The sequence below is a fragment of the Schistocerca piceifrons genome, chromosome X, assembly GCF_021461385.2.
Source record: "Schistocerca piceifrons isolate TAMUIC-IGC-003096 chromosome X, iqSchPice1.1, whole genome shotgun sequence".
NCBI classification, from domain to species: domain Eukaryota; kingdom Metazoa; phylum Arthropoda; class Insecta; order Orthoptera; family Acrididae; genus Schistocerca; species Schistocerca piceifrons.
The window spans coordinates 927,483,248-927,506,982 of record NC_060149.1 but is presented as its reverse complement, the minus strand read 5'-3'; the positions used below and the strand labels follow the sequence as shown (position 1 = coordinate 927,506,982).

The window sequence follows — 23,735 nt, the reverse complement described above, 5'->3', positions numbered from 1 at the left end:
CAGAAACTCTGTCTCTAGTAAGCTTTCTTACACTAGTAACGTTGTTTTAGTTCAGAAACCAATCGTCATGTAAGATTAAAGGACCTTCAATTATTTTTTTAAATGACCTTGAGATTTTGAAAATATCGGCACTGGACTGGGATTCGAGTTCCGATTCCAATTTTTCTCTGAATTCGAACCCTTCGAGATGATACTGTCCCAGTATTTCTTGTTTCCTCCAGCTCTCTATGAATGGCGCGATCCTAACTACTAGCGATAGGGTATTTGATAGTTGACACCTCTTCGTGTGGGGTCAACAACGATGATGTGCGCGGGGTTGGAGTCCCAGACAGCACACTACTATCCGTTGCGTTATCTCTGGCTGAACGAATGCACATCTCGCTACTGGTGAAGAAACAATAAATACTTCATGACTATTTGTAGCAATAATACAATAGCAAAAGGTGCCTTGTGCGAATCCCTGCGAGGCAAAAATCATTTGTATCGTCGTCTCAGGTTCCAGTGTCACGCTATTGGTGAACAAATTTAATATCTGACATCTGATTGCGCTTAGTTAACAATTCATATAGGTACTGGGTTCTATTTCCCATTCATCACCACAACTGAAGTTCATGGCGTTTCACACTTGTACATTGCACTTTATTACGTACCTTTCGTGCTTACTTCTCAGGACCAATATAAGCTTCATGGGATTCCCAGTGCAGTGCTAAATGTACCGTCACTTATTTCTAGATTGGGACATTCAGCCTTATAAACTGAGACTGCTGAAAACTTCGATATTTTACGTCTCTTTATGCCTAGTCGATTCTCGATCAGACACGCAAGCTTTACTTGGTTAATAATGGCTTCAAATTCATATCACGGACATCAACTGGTCATGTCATTGAACAAGTATTGGTTTACTTCTGGACAGACTGCCATGGAGAGCAGTGTTCTCTAGTAGTCTCTTGTGGTATCCAATGTGTACAGTCGAACAATTGTATTGCAGAGGGTTTAGAGAACCTACGACACAGCTATGTTATGTTAGTTGCATACAGTCAGGTGCAGTCTAAACATTGGAATTCTGGGGTGGCCCGTTTTTGTGCTGTCGAGTGTACAGGTTAGAAGACTTGATGCTAACTGTACTACATGAGATTATTAGAACAGATGATAAGATACATCATATATGCCATGAATACACAACTAGATTATTAATACTTGGCATCTAATTCTAGTAACACTTGTTGCCATCCTTAATAAAATTCATTTTATAGATCTTTATGGGAATACCAAGTTATCATCTTTGAGTATTTCAGATTGGTATTTGGACTACTTACATCAACACAGAGTACAGTGAAAAAGTGTGGTGGGGAGGTCGGGGCTACATTGGCGTCAGATGCAGAAAATTCTTTTCTGAAGTATGTCAACTACTGCTTCATAGCAGCCTCGCTAGTGTGACAGACGCTTGTGTCAAGATATGAAACTTCTTCCATAGGGTTTATTAGATTTTTCTTTCCTTGTGCATACAGCCAATTTTGCCATCAGCAATTGTGATAAAGTTAACCGAACGTTCAACGTTGGATATAGAGTGAGTCTGTGTCTAGACAGCATTACTAGAGGTCGAGGACAAGAAGTTATGAGGTCTGTACCGACAAAAGGGATGCCAGCACACCCACATACACGAACGAGAAAGGAAGAGAGAATGAGAGAGAGAGAGAGAGAGCGAAGAGAGAGAGAGAGAGAGAGCGAAGAGAGAGAGAGAGAGAGAGATGTGCTGAGCTGCTCTGAAATAATTATTAAGCATAGGTTCTGTCACATTTAAGGATTTTAATCATTAGTTAGAGTATACAAAACGAGGGAATATCTCAAGTTGTTGCAACCTGAAGCACACGCCAGAAAGTTTCGTTTCAAATATCTTATTCGTGTACTATTGTATTATGCTAACGATCCAAGCAATGGACTGTCTCTTTGGGGCAAACATGCAGCTTGTACTTGAAAAGCAGCTGTGACAATCGCTGTCCAAGATACCTTGTATACCAGAGCTGCAACTTAGTTAACATGTATTAGTTATTCCTTTGTTATTAGAAACGACATATGTCGTGAGCAGTTACATATGTAGCCTTAACAGAATATAATAACAATAACTGCACGAAAATTGCTGCAGTCACCACAGACGCCTACTGTAGCGGCAACACAGCAGACAGACCAGCGTTGCAGGTTGCCGACTCCACCCCGAAGTTTGGCTGACCCGAGAGAGTTTACAAGCAAGTATCACAGTTGACAACAAACACGTAGGTGCGTCCAATATCCATAAGAGGGCATCAACCAGCATCAGAGGAAGAGGGCGCGACGATCAACGAACTATCTCCTGGCGATCATGTGTGTGCAAATAGTCCCGGAAATATCCTTCCGCCCGGGGATAGATAAGCCGGTGGCCAGCCATTCAGCGGGCAGTTCTCAACTCGCCGAGTGCGGAGAAGAGCGGCCGGTCCAGCGGTATGCCACCTCAACCATCCTCTCTTCCGCAACGATTGGGATACGTCGCTTTCCTCGAGTTACGCTATCTATCAGTTGTTAACAGCCGACTTCGACGTGGAACAGTTGTATGGGTATAGAGTCGAAGGGAACTCTAATTGTAGGAATTAGTTGTTATTTACTTGATCCGCAGAAGGAATCCTCATTGTTTTGTTGCTTTTGAAGAGTATGCTACTGTCGGTCTATTGTATTTTCCTTGATAAATAAATTGGCAAAACGAGTTGGTTGTTGCTCAGTAGGTTTAGTAAAAATAGTTGTCAAAATGCTTACCGTTAAATCCGCTAATAATGTCAGCTTACTGAGAATGAAGCTCGCAAATGAATTGGCCATTACTAAGACTTAGTGGAACTTTTTACTACATTGAGAAGTACAGGGGGAATTAATATGACACGTTTTACCCTTGTAGTCCTCGAACACAGTTTAAAGATACGAGAGACTTAAGAAAATAAATTACACATGCTGTTCCACGCCAGGACCACATGTTCTGGGTTTCCTGCAGACCCACCTCTGCTGCAGTAACAGGTGTATCATAGTTCCAGAGTGAAATGGTGTGGTAACTGGAAACGTACTTAGAAGTTGAAATACGCATGATATTACCATTACTGTAGGCAAAACATCTAAATTTTACACAGATTCACGGTGAAATTCTGGAGATATATGGAATGCTACATCTAGCCATAGTGAAATTGTGCGAACAACGGGGCCAAGAGCCCCGCAGGCATGGATGATGATGATCGGGGAGTTAAGATCTTGCAGCCGGCAGGAGTGGCCGAGCGGTTCTAGGCGCTTCAGTCTGGAACCGCGCGACCACTACGGTCGGAGGTTCGAATCCTGCCTTGGGCATGGATGTGTGTGATGTCCTTAGGTTAGTTACGTCTAAGTAGTTGTAAGTTCGAGGGGACTGATGACCTGAGATGTAAAGTCCCATAGCGATCAGAGCCATTTGAACCATAAGATCTTGCACCATGGGATTCCGTCTATTTGCCAAGTTGAAAGAAAATATGGGGAAAGAGGTTTTCCAACGATGAGACGTACTCACAGCTGTTCTCGAATGGCTTAATGACCAAGGAGCGGATTTCTACTGTCGAGTAACTGAACGATTGTTAGGGCATTCCAGTCGTTGCTTATAGAGACTTGGAGACTGTTGAAAAACGGTGTCACGTATCTGTGCCACGTTGAAGTGCATTTCAGCGTTCAATAAAAGTTACTTGGCCTGCTATAATAATTTGTAACTTTCTGAAGTTCCCTCTTAAGAAATGTCTCTCTGTTGGTTTTTTATTAATTTTTTTGTACAGCAGAATTAAGAAGTGATTTGTTATGATACCAATTTCATCAAAAGAAATTTAGAATCGACGGACAAAATCCCTTAGCTCCTCATTCATTTCATTTGTTTACTGCTTACTCTCTTTCGTTCACACATCAATCTTAAAGATTTCAAAACTAAACAACACACAGAAATACATATTTTTGACTGAGAATTATCCTGTATCAAAATGAATCATCCTGGTTCGACGTGTTACTGCTTCTGATGCAATAGACAAAAATTTAAAATGCTGCTTCCATTGAGAGGAAGGAAATCTGTCTCTTTCGTTGTAGAATACCTTGCAGTAATAGCCTGTTAACACTTTTTTTGTTTCCCGATAAGAGCAAATGTTTCTTGCTTCCTGATAAATACGCGATAGCAGAATAGACTATTAAAGACAGCTGACAAGAATGCGTATCGATTTTACGTGCATGAGATAAACATCAAAATAAAAAACAGCACTTTCATTGCAATAAATAATAGCTGAAACTCGTATGGATATTCGGTACATAGACGATTCCACGAAAACAATACCTAAGACTCTGTCGACTGTCCCATTCGTGGTAAGTTCCAGTTATCCCTACATCTTGTAGCAGTCATATTATTTTTGGCACAGTGTATTTATTCATGTCATGAGCTTCTGATTTTTTTTTTGTGGACCTAGTGACGTAAATACAGTAACTGAAAATTCTTGATTATACTGCAAATGTTCACATGAATTTTGCAACAGTGCCCTTGTGTTAGGAAACGTATGCTAAATCTAAGACACTGATATTATCAAAGCATTGTCAGGAATTTATTTATAAGGGAAAGAAATAACCCACTCAAAATTTTCCTGAAATATTTTGCTAGCCGAACTCAGTTAATTTTGCCTAGACTTCAGTTCATATAGCACTTGTGCAGCGAATGCACCTTATGCCTGATCAGGGAAAACACTGGATGAACGGCAACGTTACAGTATGACGGCCATCTGGAAACTGTGACATCTTTTAGCGTAGCCAAGATATGCTCAGGTTTAGGGAGGGCCAAGTAGTTTATGTGGCCATTGAATCTTATGCTCATTTGCAGTGTACATGTAGGGCCTCAGAACTGATACCAACTCACTCCATATTGGAGAATATCTTTGCTTCGATCGAGCCGTCTTGGTACTTACGGAGGGGCGCAGTTTTCTTTTTTCTGTCGTATTCGTTGCCATATTGGGTCTGAGGGATATGATGTACTGCCATCATTATTCTCTGATGTCCCACCTCTGTCTTTTAAGTATCAGTATTTGCAAGGTAGGCACGTAGAGTTTTTATTCCGAGTGACGGGACAATCTTTGTAGAGGCAATACATGCTCACGAGGAGAACACGGCAAGTGCCGTAAACCAGTTTCCCATAAGCTTCGCTCAGTGGAAGGAAAGCCAAAATAAGCGAACACTGCCGGCCGCTGTGACCGAGCTGTTCGAGGCACTTCAGTCCGGAACCGCGCGACTGCTACGGTCGCACGTTCGAATCCTGCCCCGGGCATGGATGTGCGTTATGTCCTTAGGTTAATTAGGTTTAAGTAGTTCTAAGTTCTAGAGGACTGATGACCTCAGATGTTAAGTCTCGTAGTGCTCAGAGCCATTTTTTTAAGTGAACACTCGACCGCTTCCGAGCAAACAAGCGTCAAAGTTTCCAATGTAATTTAGATGCCTTTTCGCCCATCTGGTGGCATTTGGCTAGTGTCGCGGCTTCTCGCTTTTGCGTCCCGTGTTTGATTTTTTTGATATATGTTCCCATATCCATAGAAGGTTACTACCCGATTGTTTCCTATCAAGTTCTGGGATACAAGGTCGTTATATTAATTGTAAAATTACAACTAGGTTTCACAGTAAGTTTAATATATATGTTTATGATATTTTCAGGTGTTAGAATCTTCTTATATTCTCATATTCTTATATTTTATTCTTAAGTTTATTCTTCAGGAAGATCCTGTGCATTCCCTTGGATGATACAGTTCGTAGAAGCATTCGAAACAGAAATCCCGAATGTCACGAGCTTCGTGCCAAAGCCAGTGTGCCACAGAGAATTTCACTCGGGGAAAGAAACGTCGTTAAAATTGCTGAAGACTTCAGGCACTGGCAATAATTTTGCGGCAAACCACACATAACACATCACTTTTTCGAAAATTGGCGATTGCAGTTGATTAAGTCGAGATAAACTATAGGAATTTCAAAACAATTTCAAAAAAATTTCCACCCGTTTATTTTTATTTTTTAATTCATTCACTAGACATGCAGTTAGCAGACGCGTAAAGACAACATTATTTCGATCTACATTGGAAAACATTCGTGTAGTAATATTCTACGAACATGGATAGAAAAATAAAAAACGAAAATAAAATAAAAATAATAATCTGGTTTCGAACACGGGGCGCAAAAACGTGAAGCTGCGACACTAGTCACCGTGTCACCGCTCCGGTTGAACTATTTACTCGCTGAGAGGCAGTTAAATTATCTCGAACACTTTGGCCATCGATTTCTCAGAAACGGTCGAATATCTACGGATAAGCTGAGACACGCGTTCCCTTATTTTGACAGCTCTTCCACTGAGCGAAGTTTTTGTAAAATCGGGTTATGGCACTTGACGTATTCACCTCGTCAGTAGCAGCCAAATGGGAAAAAAATCGCCTGTGGTCTATTTAAGGAACAACCATCACATTCAGCTGATGTGATTTACGGAAAGCATTGGAAACCTAATCTGGGAAGTTGAAGATGTCTGTGGGAGAAGCGTGGTGACTCCATGGCCCTCCATATCGCCTCCGTATGGCGCCACTGGCAGGGTATGACTGGTCGGTACTGAATGACCGGTACGCGGAGATGGTACATACAGGGCGGTTTTCCTAAATGGGGACAAACTGCATGAAACCATTCCCGAGAGTATAAGAATCAAGACACCTCATATGGATTATGGCCAGAAATGCGTTCCACGAGAGATAATAAAATGTTCCTTTCGTGCTTTAATTAGTTTTTAACATAGTTATGAAATTTAAAATAATTATCGAAAAGAAACACTTCAAGAATTCTATGGAGCTGACTTTCTCTGCTTAACAGAATGGAGGAATCATTCAAATATGGGATTTTACTTTTAATGTTTCCTGTTAAGTTATTCTCCTTTGTTAAATTTTATCAGTTCCAGATAGTACAACCCAAAGTTGGTCGGCAGTTCGCTCAATGACGCTTAACCGTGTAAGTTAGTTAATATTACCACAAACATGTAAAAATACTTTGCAAACGAGGTTACCGTACTTCGTTAGAAAATTCAGGTTCATTTAAGCAACAGAATATTTAACGACAAAGCGCTGAAGTCGCCTGACCGTTATTTCATCAAACTTATCGTCTCCAACTCAGTTCGAACGGCCGAATATTATATTTTCGTGTTCTATTAATCAGGAACGGAATGTTGGTGTACATTGAAGTGACAAAAGTCATGGGATAGCGATAAGCAAATATACAGATGGGCGTACACAAGGTATAAAAGGGCAGTACATTGGCGGAGATGTCATTTGTACTCAGGTGATTCATGTGAAAAGATTTCCGGCTTGATTATGGCCGCACAATGGTAATTAACAGACGTTGAACGCGGAATGGAAGTTGGAACTATACGCATGGGACATTTCATTTCGAAAATCGTTAGGGAATTCAATATTCCGAGATCCACAAAATCAAGAGTGTGCCGAGAATACCAAATGTCAGGCATTGGCCGATGGCCTTCACTTAACGACCGAGAGCTGCTGCGTTTGCATAGAGTTGTCACTGTTAACAGACAAGAAACACTGCGGTAAATAACAGTAGAAATCTATGTGGGACGTGCGACGTACGTATCCTTTACGACAGTGCAGCGAAATTTGACGTTAATGGGCTATGGTAGCAGACCTTTGCTAACAGCACATCGCCTGCAGCGCCTTTCATGGGCTCGTGACCATATCTGAAAGCCCCTAGAGGACTGGAGGACCGTGGCCTGGTTGGATGATTCCCGATTTCAGTGCTGAGAGCTGATGGTACTGTTCGAGTGTGGCGAAGACCCCATGAAGCCGTGGACCCAAGTTGTCAACAAGGCACTGTGCAAGCTGACGGTGGATCCGTAATGGAGTGGGCTGTGTTTACACGGAATGGACTGTGTCCTCTGGTGCAACTGAACAGACCATTGACTGGAAATGGTTATGTTTGGCTACTTGGAGACTGTTCGTTCCCAAACAACGATGGAATTTTTATAGATGACAATGTGGCATATCACCAGACCACAGTTCGTCACGATTGGTTTTAAGAACATTCCGGACAGTTCGAGCGAATGATTGGGCCAGTCAGATCATCCGACATGAATCCCATCGAACATTTATGAGGCACTATCTAGAGGTCAGTTTGTGCACAAAATTCTGCACTGGCAACACTTTCTCGATTATGAACGGCTGTAGTGGCAGCTTGCCTCAAGGACTTCAAACGACTTGTTGAGTGCCTGCCATGTCGAGCTGCTGTGCTGCACTATACTCGGCGAAAGAAGGTTGGTCATGATATTAAGATGTATCCCATGACTTTTGTCACCTCATTGTAATCATGACCTAAATAAAAAGCTTTATCTCACACAATGGTCATTATTTCAAATAGCAACAAACTGCATAACAATTACGTTTACTCTATTCGGCATCTGGAAAGAGAAGGACAATTACAAAAAAACCTCAAAGAGTCGATGATCATCACAGATACAATTTTCGTATGAAAACTGGTTTCTACTGTATTGCTGTACTACTTGCTGGTCGTCGATAATAATTATAATATGTTACACATGTGAATCGTATGAGCTTATGTTCTTGTTTGGTGTAAGGGGGATTTCACGAAAAATAGCGTTATAGTACACCCACTGGAAGATGGAGATAAAGGATCATTGACCGTGACCCCTTCATCTCCACGATGCAGGTGACCTGCCAGGACAGTGTAAGTCAAACGACTGTGAGAAATATGCTCCTCGACTATACCACTATCTATATCACTTACAATGTTGTTAGGCCTCATTACCTACGGAATCGCCTCCACAGCGACAGTTTTGTCGCTGGTTCCGCTGCACAGAAGTGCTGGGATTTCTGTCTTCCATCCTACTCGCGGATGAGACCCCATTACGAGGGGCGCTGTTGTCGACCTTCATAGCACCCACCTGTGGGTTACGGAGAATGCCGATGGTACAATGGAAGCCAACTACCACCACCGATTCAGCCTCAGTGTGTCGGTGGGGATTATCTGCGACGCCTCATTTGACTTGCCATCCTTACACAGCACCTCACATGGGAGGCATACCTGCGTTTCCTACAGGTGACCTATGATCCCCTGTCGGAAGACGTGCCTTTGGTGGTAGCAGAGTAATGTCGCTACTACATGATGGTGCTCCAACTCACTGCCCACTTAAGCGTCGAGCTAAAACAAAAGCACAGACAAAGGATTCCCACTTGACTAGTGTGTACCCATGTGTGCATTCAATCATTGAAACCTACATTCTTGCAACTGATTCCAAAGCACTCTTAATTTCTAACAGGAAGATAGGTGTATTGTCACCCATTAGTGGAGACAGTATTCTGTCAACTGTAACATCAAAAATTCATTAGATCAACTCTATAAATAAACAAACAAACACAGAAGTACACAGAATGTTTAGATACTTACTAGCAATGTCCTCACCCAGATGGAGACGTCTGTGCCCTTATTACCCCCTCCCCCAGAGCAATGATCACATGTATGTATCGTAGCAGATAGACAGATTAATACTGAAGTAAATTCAACTGGTGCATCTATGTCCTATGTATAGTCACTGAGGGGTAGAGAGGGGAAGGAAGGGAGGACATTTGCCCATCTGTCTTGTGGGTGGGGCCAAATCTTATGCATCTGACCAACAGGATAACAGCTAGAGCTTCTTCGGCCAATAACAGAAGAGATCTAGGGGGAAGGGAGTGGGGAGGATGTGGGTACCTCTGCCTGTGGGCCTTAAATATCTAGACCAATGGTTCCCAACAGGTGGTCCGCGGACCCCCAGGGGTCCGCGAGCTGTGCCAGAGGGGTCCGCAAGATGCTATTAGAATAAAAAATATATTGAATATATTTCGTATGATAACAGATTTTTTGTTTTGGTCGCTTCCTGCATGAGCAGAGCTTTAGCGGATGCTAACTTCTGCGACTAGCGTCTTCCTAGAGTGTAAAAAGATCAGCAGTGAGCATGAGCAACTTCTTATTCATACGGAAGTAAGATGGATTTCAAAAATGGTTCAAATGACTCTGAGCACTATGGGACTTAACTTCTTTGGTCATCAGCCCCCTAGAACTTAGAACTACTTAAACCTAACTAACCTAAAGACATCACACACATCCATGCCCGAGGCAGGATTCGAACCTGCGACCGGGGCGAGGTTCGTGTCTTCCTTCTTGACACAAAGTACGCGGATTTTCTCACTAACTTCTCTTGGCTTTGCTAAGTTACGTACTTAGCCGATGTGTTTGAACTCTTGAATGTGTTAAACTTGAGTTTACACGGAAAAAAATGTAGACGTGTTCAAAATTGAGGATAAAATTAGTGTTATGGTCAAAAAGTGTCAGATCTGGGCGTCAACGATAGAAAACGAGTCACTAACTAACTTTTCTACTTTAAAACAATTCTTGGAGCCATCAGAGGAGAGTTTGCCTGACCAGATCAAGATCAATGTAGCCGAGCATCTACGCAGCCTAGCCACCACTTTTAGAGAGTATTTCCCTGAACCTGACCCTGACGACAGATGGATTCGAAATCCCTTCAGCTGTGAAGAAATAGACAGAATCCAAGGCCTCACTGAAGAAGATTAATATAAACTTGAGGATCTGTCCAGCTGTGGTACGATGATAAACATTTTCATCGGTGAAAAAATTACGGATGTCTGAGCATCAGCACGCAAGGACTACAAGAAACTTGGAGATTAGCCAATGAAAAAATCCTTCCATTTGCAACCACATATCGGTGTGAGCAAGCATTTTCTTCCATGTGTTTCATGAAAAACAAATATAGGAATCGGCTCGACATGCGGTCGGATTTCAGAATGAAAGTATCAAGTTTGGAACCCAATATTTAAGAAATAATGGTCTCAAAGGTCAGATTGAACTCATCTCATTAAGAACTGAAAATTAAAACTAACTGTATACTGATGGAGTACTCTGTTGTAGCTGTATTTTATCAAATAAATAACACCTTGTATGAAATTAGTGTTTTCTTATTTTTCACACATGTCTGCTCAATGCAATCTCAAGTGTAGTACACTTGAAAGACCAATACACTCAGTTTTAATTTTTACCTGTAATTTTCAGTTCATACTCAATTTTTATTTTTTTAAGGAGTTTGTTATACTAAACACCCAGATTTGTAGACAAAGATTTTGAGCAATAATCAAAACTTTAACAATAACTATGATGGCTAAATTGAAAAAGTTTTAAGCTCAATATTTTTTCAATAATGAATATGTCAATGTTTTTTCTAAGTACCAAAAATAGAAAACTTATAAAAAGAGTCTTAATTTGGCTTTTTTAGGTACTTAATACTGTGATATGACAAGGTACCAGTCATGCTCGATGAGGGGGTCCTCGAAAAAATTTTGTTGGGAACCCCTGGTCTAGACCTCATGACGCCCAACCATGTGGAGGTTATAATGCCAGCCTTGAATGTCTAGAACATATGACCTCCAGATGTATGGAGGACATAATGTCTAGACACTATAATGGCTACATGTGTGATATGTATTATTCAACGTCTCTGTCTGGGTTTTTGAGGCAGACCCCTATATTTATTCGATCAAAAACTCGGGGTGCATGAGGCATAGAGAAAAAGAGCTGCATACACCATCTAGATCAGGCAGTGTGCTGACTCGAGTGTGTCTGCCCTTCATGAAACTGGGGGTTAGAGGCATCTCTGAACACTGTAATGATGTATTCGAAGTGTGTGATCACTTGCTTAATGTTTTAAAACATTAATTAAGCATCCCTACACCTCTTCTAGTACTGGTAACTTTGTCTGCTACAAGCACAAATGATTGGTGGGCTACTTAAAGGGGTTATGTTTTGATGTGAATAAAAAGTTCCTGATTCATATTCAATAATGCTCAAGATTATAATGTTTAAATAATGCACTAAAACACAGTAATTGTTTTAACAAAGAAACTATCTTGCATTTTCTTGAAATTCATGTAATTCCATATCTAGTACTGCACCTGCGATGCCTTGTGAGAGTTGCAGCGCGCTTTTATAACGTGGAGAGACCCAGAAACGTTTCTAAGTGTTTTAAATAAATAGACCATGCAATATGCAAGCTATCTCAATTGGATTTTTAAATTTCCCACCATTTTTACACTGGGCTATTTCCACTGTGGTGGTATAGTGACAGGCTTATGTCAAACAGCCACTTTTGATTGTGATTTCATAGTGTCAGCTATCTACAGTCATAAATTATCCTAACTGGGTAATAAATACCAGTGATAAGGATAATAAGTTATAGCAATATGGAAATGGGTGGTCCTAACTGGGTAATATATTAGATCATAAATGAACACTGGATAACAGCCCTAGTGGCCTAGGGGGGGGGGGGAGGAGGGTGGTAGGTTGAGAGGGAGAGGGAAGTAAGCATCTAGACGTTCAAGGTCAGCAGTCCAACCAACAGCATAACAGCCTGTCATTTATATGTAAGGCAGTAGACCTACAGGGAGACGGGAAGGGGGACGGGAAGTGACCATTAAAACATAACAGCCTGCCATTTATATGTAAGGCAGTTGACCAACAGCTACAGGGCAAGGGGAAGGGGAAGTGACCTTGCAAGGATAATTTCACAGAGTTATTTGGTAAGCGTGATAGCGTTACGGAGATGTTTAGCAAACTCAAGTGGCAGACTCTGCAAGAGAGGCGCTCTGCATCGCGGTGTAGCTTGCTGTCGAGGTTTCGAGAGGGTTTCTGGATCAGGTGTCGAATATATTGCTTCCCCTACTTATACCTCCCTAGGAGATCACGAATGTAAAATTAGAGAGATTCGAGCGCGCACGGAGGGCTTTCCGGCAGTCATTCTTCCCGCGAACCATACGCGACTGGAACAGGAAAGGAGGGGGGGGGGGGGGGGGGTAATGACAGTGGCACGTAAAGTGCCCTCCACCACACACCGTTGGGTGGCTTGCGGAGTATAAATGTAGATCTAGATATAGAAGCCACAGGTGGGGAGGGGTCCATGAAGTACATAGACCCTCACTCTCTTTGTGCTATTCGAGAAGAGTGGACATGTGCCGGCACTGTCTTCCCTTCCATTTTTGCACAACACATCGTACAAGCACTCATCACAGGACACTTGTCACTTCAGGACAGGTCAGAGGAAATCAATGGCAAACCACCTTCACTAGGACCTTGCCTACAACAGCAAGGCAGGTTAACATGGTGTCATTCCCTGAGTAACCTACACATGTTATCATTACTAAGGGCAGTGAAAATGAAAAAAAAATTCTTTGTCCTCTTGGTGTACAGCATATTTTCCTTGTGTACGAATGAAGTGAATAATCGTCTCAGCTAACAAAATTTTATATTATTATAACCTGGAAAAGTATTTTCATTGCGGCTTATAACTTGTTTCTCTCATGTATCGAACTTTCTAAGTGAGCTCGTGAGAAATTTCAAATGTAAGTGAAGTTAAATTATTCTCAAAATAAATTTTCTTGTTTCAGGCAACAAACGGTCTTAAAAGAAGGGACAACGCTTCCTCCACCTGATTACCTTATGACTCAGCTCATAGAGCTCTCCAATGCAGAAAATCCACCTTGTGCCAACTGTGACAAGAGAGACAAGGCTTCCATGTACTTTTGTTCCACGTGTGGTAAGATATTTTACTGTTTTTTTTCCATTGTAATCAATTTATCTTTTGAAAAATGTAGCTGATGTGGGCCACAAGAAAAATCAGTTACTTATTTGAGTAATAAAATTTACAACGCAGACCCCTAACATCTGTGATGTAACTTCTCAACTTACAGGGTTTCTTTTTAAGTGCAACTGTTACCACTATGTCTCAACACATTTAAGAAGTCAGTTGCTGCTCATATGTATTGGTGCCATTAAATCATATACAGTATTAATAGTCCAAATTTCAGCTGTGACTTGAGCTGTCCGAGCATGCTTCAAAGACCAGCATAAAGCGTCAGTTTGCCTGCTATTGGCCCTTACAAACAAAAAGGAGAGGCCTAATCATACGACCCGCAGAGTTTGGGCGTGATGTTTAATGTAAAAGATGCTTATTTTCGAGAATTTTAAAGAATCCGTGAGGTGTGAAACCAATGTTTCATGACATTGACCTGAACGTTTTTTGAAAAGGGATGCATAGTGAGGCAAACCGTTTCACATGACTTATTTTCGAGTGGTGCCAAATTATTACGCCGAAATTTCAGTTTGTCGCGACGTCTGCCATCTCCCTGTAAGCTATTTGAGCACTCCCTTCGGACTGGCTCAAAGCATTATAGACCACCTCAAAGCCTCAGTGGACATACTTTTCGTTAGCAAAGTGAATCCACGAAAAAGAATGTTATTCCATTCACCAGTGTGTCACAATAGAAACCAAACAAGTTTCGATTAAAGAGGAGGAGGAGATTAGTGTTTACCGCCCCGTCGACAACGAGATCATTAGAGACGGAGCACAAGCTCGGATTAGGAAAGCAAGGGAAGGAAATCGGCCGTGCCGTTTGTCAAAGGAACTATCCCAGCATTTACCTAAAGCGATTTTAGGGATATCACGGAAAACCAAAATCAGCGTGGCCGGACGCAGGTTTTAACCGTCGTCCTCGCGATGTGAGTCTATAGTGTGCTAACCACTGCGCCATCTCGCTAGGTATGTTTCGACTAACAAACATCACCTAGACAGTGGAAGCACATATAACACTGAATGCATTATACAAGACAGCTGAGTTTTATTTTCTGTTGGTCACCCACAAAATCCGTGTATTTATTCAGCTAGATATCTTTCAGTTTGAGTTCGATGACGGGAGACTGTATCAGTTACTATGGAGTGAGTCGAGATGTTATCTTGTGAAGACTGCAATTAACAGTTAACCAGAGGGGCAAAAATTCAAAGACATTCAGGAAAATCTTTGTGGAATTTGTTACAAAATTTGCATCTTACTTTCTTTTTTTTGCATTGATTGTTTGTTGGACAAATTTTACACGTTTGGGTTCAAGAATTTACGCGTGAGGTAATATTATCATTGTGCCTTTCATTTGTTTTACTATTTCGTGTTATCTGTCGGTTATTCTTTGTTGATTGATTATGATAACTGCGTTTACTCGTTTACTGTTATTTCAGGACAAGCTCTATGCAATCACTGCCGTGAAAACACACATCGTGCTAAAATGTTTTCTACACATGATGTTGTCCACATGTCAAAATGCTCAAAGGAAGGACATAGAAGGGTACGGCTAACCATATACGCATTTGAGTGACTGTTTTATCGTATTTTAACAGACGTCTGATTGACACATTCTTTTTTTCAGTGTGCAGTGCATGGAGAGCAGTACATAATGTTTTCAAACACTCAGAAAAATATGTTGTGTGTCAACTGCTTTCGCGACACACCTACCGAAGCTAGACTCCACTGTGTTGATATAGACACAGCATATTCTCAGGGATGTAAAAAGTTGGACAGAGCTGTTTTGGTAAGTTGGTTCGTATACAAGAGGTACCGGTAATACTAACAGAAGAATGTACTGTAGTTACTTAATTGTTGGTTTCTTTTCTTTATTTTCAGTCGACTTTAAATTTTTGCCTATGAATGTGAGCCTGAATGATCCAGAGGAAATGATCTCTGTCGCAACCTTTATGCAAACAATAATTATTAAATCATAACCATAAGAAAATAAGTGTTTCTAGTGTATGACGAATGTCAGACGCACTTTGTACATAATTTCATAAACGTCGTTTATTGTCTTCTTCAGTTAACCTGAACTGATCAGAGCCTTTCTCCTCGAACAATTAACTATGTTGTTTCACTGTGAACATCGATATTCGGGTGCTGTAGCTCAGGTACTATGTCGATTGTGTTGGTATTTGCTGACAAGCACCTCCATGTTTTCTCATAGAGTCACTCTTTGTTTCTGTTACCCCTACCGTCATTTTCCAGCGTATTCTAATTCCACCACCATTTTTAATGATCAGACACCTGACTATCAACCCTTCTGGGATTCAAACCCTCTGCCCTGTGTATCACTTTTTCTGAGGCTGTAATTCTGAGAAAATCTTAAAGTATTTAACTGACTGGCACCTTGCTACTACAGCAGTGTGTTACATTATTTGTTTTGTGGCTTTATATCTACATCTACATTTACATCAGTACTCCGCAAGCCACCTGTAGGTGTGTGGTGAAGGGTGCTTCTCGTACCACTGATTGATTCCCCTGAGCCTCTGTATTAGCTCTAATTTCGCGATTTATCTCATCGTGATCGTTTCGCGAGATGTATGTCGAAGAAAGTAATATTTCGCCCACCTTTTCCGGGAAAGTAGTCTCTCAAAATATGAATAGTAAAAATCTTGTGTGATGCACAACGCCTCTCTTGTAGCGCTTGCCACTGGAGTTTGTTGAGCATGTCTTTAACGCTCTCGCGTCGACTAAACGATCCCGTGACGAAACGCGCCGCTCTTCGCTGGATCTTCTCTGTCTCTTCTAGGAGTCCTACGTGGTAAAGCTCCAATATTGAGGAACAATAAATGAGAGAATTCTCGAGAACTACCGAATTGATAACCAGTTTTACTTACGTACACAATAGTAGTTTCGCCTACTTTTCTTCAGCCATTTTCGCTGGTAATGTTGACATGCGTGTTGGAAACTCTCCACGTTCAATAAGGCGCTATAATAATGAATATTACGGAAGAAGTGTTCTATTTGAGTTATTGGCTTAATACATTGATATCTGGATGGTCTAAGCCAAGCATGTTAAAACCATTTTTTTCCTTATTCACTCTCTTTTTGTAATGTGATGGTCTAAGCGTGGGACATGTGCTCAGTCGGGTAATCCACTCATTCAGTTCCTATGAAAACCATATGAGAACTTAGCATTTCATCTGAAAAGTCGCCATATCTTACAGTAGACGAGACCTATGGCACCATATCCAGCACATCTAGTACGATATGTCATAGCTGTCTGATGGCTAGAGCCGACTTGCATAGCTCCAGAATTAAAGCACAGAAAGAGGCAATTAAACAGTAAGTCTTCCAGTACTCGTAACACCAATGGAACGGGAACAAACCCTACTATGTAGCAGAATGGGAAGTACCATAAGCCATGCATTTCACAGTTGTTTGCAGAATACGTATGTAACTGTAGATGTGGATCTAGATGTTTGGCTGCTTTCTTTATGTTATTAGACGTCTAGTTATTTTTGTATGTTACAGCGAGACTAAAATTTGGTTTGGAGCCAGGTGAAACTCTCCCCCGCAGTTGTCCTGTAATATACTGTAAGTTGCACAATTATAACACTCCTAAGCTATAGGGCAGTCATCGGGTCGTTTATACAGATATCTGCTACCTTTAGTAATCATAACTGTAGTATGACGAAGACGTACTGTCACGGCTTCGTATGAAGCATCTATACAACGATTGGAATTCACGATATCCAGTTTTATTGCGCTATACGATAAGTTCGTTGATTTGAAAAAAAGCGTATGGGGCCTGAAGATGGCAAAATGAATTGACGAAATTGGTTGATTTCAAAATAACATAAAATATCTTAAACTGTACAGCTGTTGATAAAGTTTATTGACATTGAAAAAAACCATTTTGGATGTCGTGCTTACGAGGAATGGTGAGAATCTGTGCCACAGAGTGTATCGGGAATAATGCACATGGACCGATACCTGCACAAACTTGCGTAGATTAGATTGATCTACTTTTCGTTCCATAGTGAGGAGATCATCTAGGTTGTAGAAAAGTCAGAAAAACAAGAATACAAAATAAATATTTACAATGAAAAACAATTCTGCTAAGGTACCTTCCACGTATCCTATGTGGAATGATGGTCACACAGAAAAAAATCATTTTACAACACTTATTTACAATGATCACATTACTGCGCTGAATTTGTACAGAAGTCTGATTGTAGACCCTACCAATACTCACATTCTTCGATATTATTAGTAACATGCACTCCATCAGTTGGGTTCACTAAGAAATTCATCAATGGAGTTGAAGGAGTTGGAAACCTGTATATTATTTAGGCTCTTTTTAAACTGAACGTTTCGGTATTTAAACTTTTTATGGCGGTTGGCAAGTTATTGAAAATGTGTGTTCCTGAGTAACAGATGCCTTCTTGGAATACATGAAGTGACTTCAAATCTTTGTGAAGATTATTCTCATTTCTAGCATTTACTGATTTCATGAACTGATCTGTTGGTTTGAAAAAGAGATATATGTTTAATGACAAATTTCATTGAGGAATAAATATTATTAGGAAGCAGTACTTAATATCCCTAGTTCCCTAAACAGGTCTCTGCAGGAAGTTCTTGCGTTCACACCACAAATAATGCTTATTATACATTTCTGGGACCAGAAAACTTCAGTTTGGCTTGATGAGATACCCCAAAAAATAATCCCACATAGCACTGTGGAATGAAAGTAACCTTGGTATGCCAACTTTTTAATTTTTATATCACCTATGTCTGACAAGATTTGTTTAGGTACTGCAGCAGTTCTGTGGTGTTATCCTCCAAGCTGAATTTATTATCAAGCTATAATCCCAAGAATTTAATACTTTCCACCTGTTCTCTGTGTTTGTCATCATAGTTTGGGCACATACTAGTGGGATACCTCTTATAAGTTCTGAACTAGATGTAGAGTATTTATTCGATATTAGTGACAAAGAACTGACTAGGAACCAGTTTTTAATCTCCATGAAAATTTAATTAACTGATCTTTCTAAGACTTCACGTTATTTGCTATTTATTGCAATGTTTGTGTCATCTGCAAACAAAACAAATTTAGTATCTGATACTGTTATTGATGAAAGGTCATTTTTATACACAAGAAAAAGTAAGGGGTGCATCTAATAAGTTCCCAGTTGGATGATGCCTGACAGCTTAATACGTGTCTCTTTCCAAATGATACCCTTTGTTTCCCGTCAGAGATATAGGATTTGAACCATTTTGCAGCATTTTCTGTTACACTATAATATTCTAATTTACTTAGAAGGATATCGTGATTAAAACAGTCAAATGCCTTTGACTGATAACAAAATATGCCAGTAGCCTGTGATTTAGTGTCTAATAAATTAAGTACATTTTCACTGTATTTGTAGATACTCTTGTTAATATAAGAACACTTTGGGAATCTGAACTGCAACTTTCACAATATATTAGTTGCTGTCAGATTGTTAAGAAGCCGCATTCTATATTCATGCCATATACACACTGTATACATCACTTCAGTTCATGTCTTTGGGGAGTGTCCTAAAATAATCAATTCAGATTTAATAGGTTTTATATCTTACCGAGTTTTAAAACTTAACAAAGGCCACGAAATATTGGTTTGTAGTCTAATATTATTTGTTAGACTTTTCTGTGAACATAGGCCCTATTATCAATGGCTGTTTGTGAGCAGTTAGCTACCATAGCTGGACAGTTTACAGAAGCAATTAAGTTGAATGATAGTGTTACTAACTCTAATGTATCCGAGCTGGAAGAGTTTCTTAAAAGTTATGTTAAAGTCACTAGCAACGATTATTTCTTCGTATTTTGTTGTTAAATAGGCCAGTAGAGAGTCAAGGGGATTTATTAACAGCTTAAAGTTACCTGCAGGTGCACTGTGTACACTTGCTGTTATGAAGAATTTATTATGAAATTCTGCTTCCATCGCACATGCTTCCATATGCTGCTCTAGGCAAAATTTGACAGTCTATCTTCTCAAATTTATGACAATTCCTGGTGGCCGTGGCAACTCTATCCTCCATTTCTGCTCTACGAAAGTGAGGTGCTAACTTACATCCTGTAACAACACATATATACTAGTGGTCACATGATGTACAGAGAGGTAGATTATGTCAACTGGGTTTGATGACTCTGACTCATCACTGCAGACAAGTAGTTTATTCTTTTTACTTCCTTGACCTCGAATATTTTGATGCAATAAAGATATCTGGTATTTCACATTGTCTGAATTAAAACTTGGTGGAAATAAAATGTCTTCTGATTGCTGAAAATTTTTAACCAACAACCGTTTGTGCTGATGCAATACGATAGAATTCTGTTTTGTTCCTTTCTCAAACTGAATGTTTGTTTCAATCCTAATCTCTCTTAAAACTTGGCTCCTTTCTGCCCACCCAACTTTAAAAAATATATTGTTCTGAACCCTGTACACACAAGTAACTTACCACTCATGACAATGCCTCCTCCCTTAAATTTTCTGCTATTATCCCAGCAGTTTACCCTTCACTTCCCTGTTGATCTGAAGGTTGTGCCTAGTATAATCCGATCTACTGAGGAAATCATGTCAATATATGATATTGCATCGACATAAGGAGCTGTTCCAACTCCAAATTAGCTCTCCTGAGAGAAGAGCGCAAATGAGGTGGGTAATGGCGTCTGAGAGCAGGTACGAACTCAACATTGGTATGTCTCACTGATGACAGACTCTTTGCCAGGTCACACTCTATACTATACCCAGGACCTCTGTCAATACTATTACCTGGTCCAACCACTATAACCACAGTGTCTTCCTTGGTAACGTCTTTGCAAAGTCATCCTCAGTCCCTGTCCCCTGCTACAGACCAGCACTAGTTTTTAAAAAATTGGTAACCTGGCATTGTGAACCTAGTTCATCCTGCAAAAGTTTGACAACATGTCTTGCATGAGGATCGCCTAACAATAAAACTTTATTTCTCCTTTCTGTCTTCCTGCATTCTTAGTTTTATGCTGAAAATTTATTGTGCCCTCTCTACACCTATATCTGCTTAAGGTTCAGCAATTTCTAACTGAAGCAACAGGTCAAATGTATTTTTCACATTCATCACAGAACTGTCAGATGAAGTTCTAAGCCTGTTCCTTATGTTGCCTGTTGCCCCTCCTCTCTTTACCTTTCTTCATCCTTAACCTGCCCAGATCTTTCCTAGCCTTGTCTAATTCAGCCTGAAGGGCATCAGCTTTCCCCTCCAGTTCGACTACCTTCCTATTTCTGCCACATGCGAGTATCCTACAGAACCACTGAAGAGCCTCAATCACATCTCCGATTCCCGCCCCACTACAGTCACCCACATGAAATAAAAAAAAGCTACAGCATCTATGGCACCAAAGTCTGTACCTAACAATTCTTCAACAGGCCTGGTACTTTTCCTTCGTGGTAAATATAATATCTTGATGCGAATAAGTCAGTTAAATTACCGGTAAACAAGAAAACACGTTTACAAAAATTAGGCCCATACGCAACTGTATGTAAACAAACTATTAGTGCGAAGTTGCTGAATCAACAAGTTGCAATTTAAACTATTTTCCGACAATATGAACTAAGTAATAAAAAGATAAGCTCTACATAAGTTGCTAGAAAGACAGACAACAGCCCGGGTATATGATTATTTCGCGTTTTCTGGAATATTATATAAAAACAGCGAAGACTTTAAAATTAAACTTAAAAAACACACAAATACATGGATTTACTAAGTAATCTGTACTAAACTAACTGTCATTACAATCTAAATCACTTTTCTTTATGAGAACCCAGAAACTCGCACGTGGAACAGGGCTGCCTACAACGCACCGGATAGCATGTTTGTTTAGAATACACATAACCCAAGTGATACGAATATGAAAGCCACAGCATCTCGGAAGCGTGATGTAACTTCCTGAAAGCGTTCCGAGGAACAATGGGTATTACGCGAAGGATGTAAGAAGTGCCACAAAACCTAACATCTGGCGAAGTCACACGTCAGAGGAAGATACGTCGGCCATAGCCTTTCTCTAAAACACTGCCAGACTGGTGGACGCAGCGTAAGGCCTGTGGTGTCACCGCCAGACACCACACTTGCTAGGTGGTAGCCTTTAAATCGGCCGCGGTCCGGTAGTATACGTCGGACCCGCGTCTCGCCACTGTCAGTGTTTGCAGACCGAGCGCCACCACACGGCAGGTCTAGAGAGACTTAGCACTCGCCCCAGTTGTACAGCCGACTTTGCTAGGAAAGGTTCACTGACAAATACGCTCTCATTTGCCGAGACGGATAGCTAGCATAGCCTTCAGCTACGTCATTTGTTACGACCTAGCAAGGCGCCATTACCAGTTTATATTGAGGTTATAACATGTACCGTCAAGAGCGATGTACACCAATTGTGGATTAAAGTTAAGTATTCCACCAGTTACCTCCTGTTTTGCTAGTCTTATTTCTCTGACCTTGTTCCAGACCTCACGCCAATCTACGTGAGCTTAAAAGCGTGCATTTCGGCCTCCTCTAGCAACACGGTGTTGGCTCTTCTGCCAACACTTCAAGGCCTATACACAAACAGACCAGGAGGATCAAAGAGTGGCTCAGATCGCCGAATGACAAACGGAATCTAATCATAGCGTCAATAGTATACTACATAATCATATTGTGGTCGAAGCTCTTTCCTTGGCAGAGAATGGTTCCTAATATGTAATAAGGTTCAAATGGCTCTGAGCACTATGGGACTTAACATCTATGGCCATCAGTCCCCCAGAACTTAGAACTACTTAAACCTAACTAACCTAAGGACATCACACACATCCACGCCCGAGGCAGGATTCAAACCTGCGACCGTAGCAGTCGCGCGTATGTAATAAGGAAATGTGGTTCTGCTATGACCAAACTTTTTTTCTACCCATACATGTTTCAGAGAAGTACCTCTATCTTCAGTGGATTTTATTTATTGACTTATTATTACAAATTGGTATTCATAAGTATGTTTGACATTTGCAGCACAGCTACAATTATTGCCTTCCAGTATATCATTTTTTGTAGATCTCGGGTTTTCGTGCTTTTACAGGATGTTTAAGTGGAGCTTCCTAAGACACACTGTTTCACTGTTTATGTGAGGAGAACTACAGCGGTAATGACCAGAGATAAGCCCTAGGACGTTAGTGTGACAGGTACATATACTGATAAGCCAAACATTATGATCACTGTCCAATACGAGCCTGAATGCCACCTGGTGGCGTTGTGGGCCAGTGGAAGTGTATAAGCGGAGACACAACTAATGGGGAATCATGAGACACTCCAGAAGTATGCTCCTACTGCAAGGTACACAAACCAGCTAGTTACGGAGGCTTATTAGTCTCTGACAGAGACAGACATACACCTGCTGCTACTCAAGCAGAACACAAGACTACAATGGGCCAATCAACAAGGAAAGATAACTAAGCTGTGCCACGGATCCTGATAGAGTAATATCAAGTTGCTGGAATGCTAAGTGCACTCTGCCAATGTTGCCGGTCTTGACATCCTTGCGAACAACCATCATTCATCATTGCAGCCATATGAGAGGTCAACAGTGAACCCAAGCAGACCAGTTATGTCCCGAAACAGACAAATAGGAGAGATCAGTTTCACAACATGGAATGCCAATTGGATATACCATAATGGTGGAGCTGGGACAATTCTGGCACAGCCTGCAGTTTTGCTGGATTTCCACCCTTCCACTCCCCTATCACATCACTGATGATACCATGCATTGTTACCAGATTTCTCTCCCATCATTGCCCCTCTGATATCGGCCAATTGCCCTATGTATAAAATTACCTATGATGTGACTATGAAAGGAAGGCAGTTGTCCTAAGTGAAAATTGAGAGAAATTCAAACAATCAAAGATGGTACATTGTCCTGTTGGTTGAAAATTCAAGATAGACCTGAGCAATATGAGCAAAGCTCTATGATGTCAGGATGCAAGATAAT

At 40.8% G+C, this 23,735-nt stretch overlaps 1 protein-coding gene across 1 annotated transcript in view; it reads left to right on the top strand.

The window, feature by feature from the left end:
- Positions 1-23,735, top strand: part of LOC124722970 — a 464,760-nt gene that overhangs the window by 106,765 nt on the left and 334,260 nt on the right. The window contains exons 3-5 of the mRNA XM_047248137.1: positions 13,539-13,687; positions 15,161-15,267; positions 15,349-15,510. Coding sequence (XP_047104093.1) covers positions 13,539-13,687; positions 15,161-15,267; positions 15,349-15,510 — 418 coding nt within the window. The remainder of the gene's footprint in view (positions 1-13,538; positions 13,688-15,160; positions 15,268-15,348; positions 15,511-23,735) is intronic.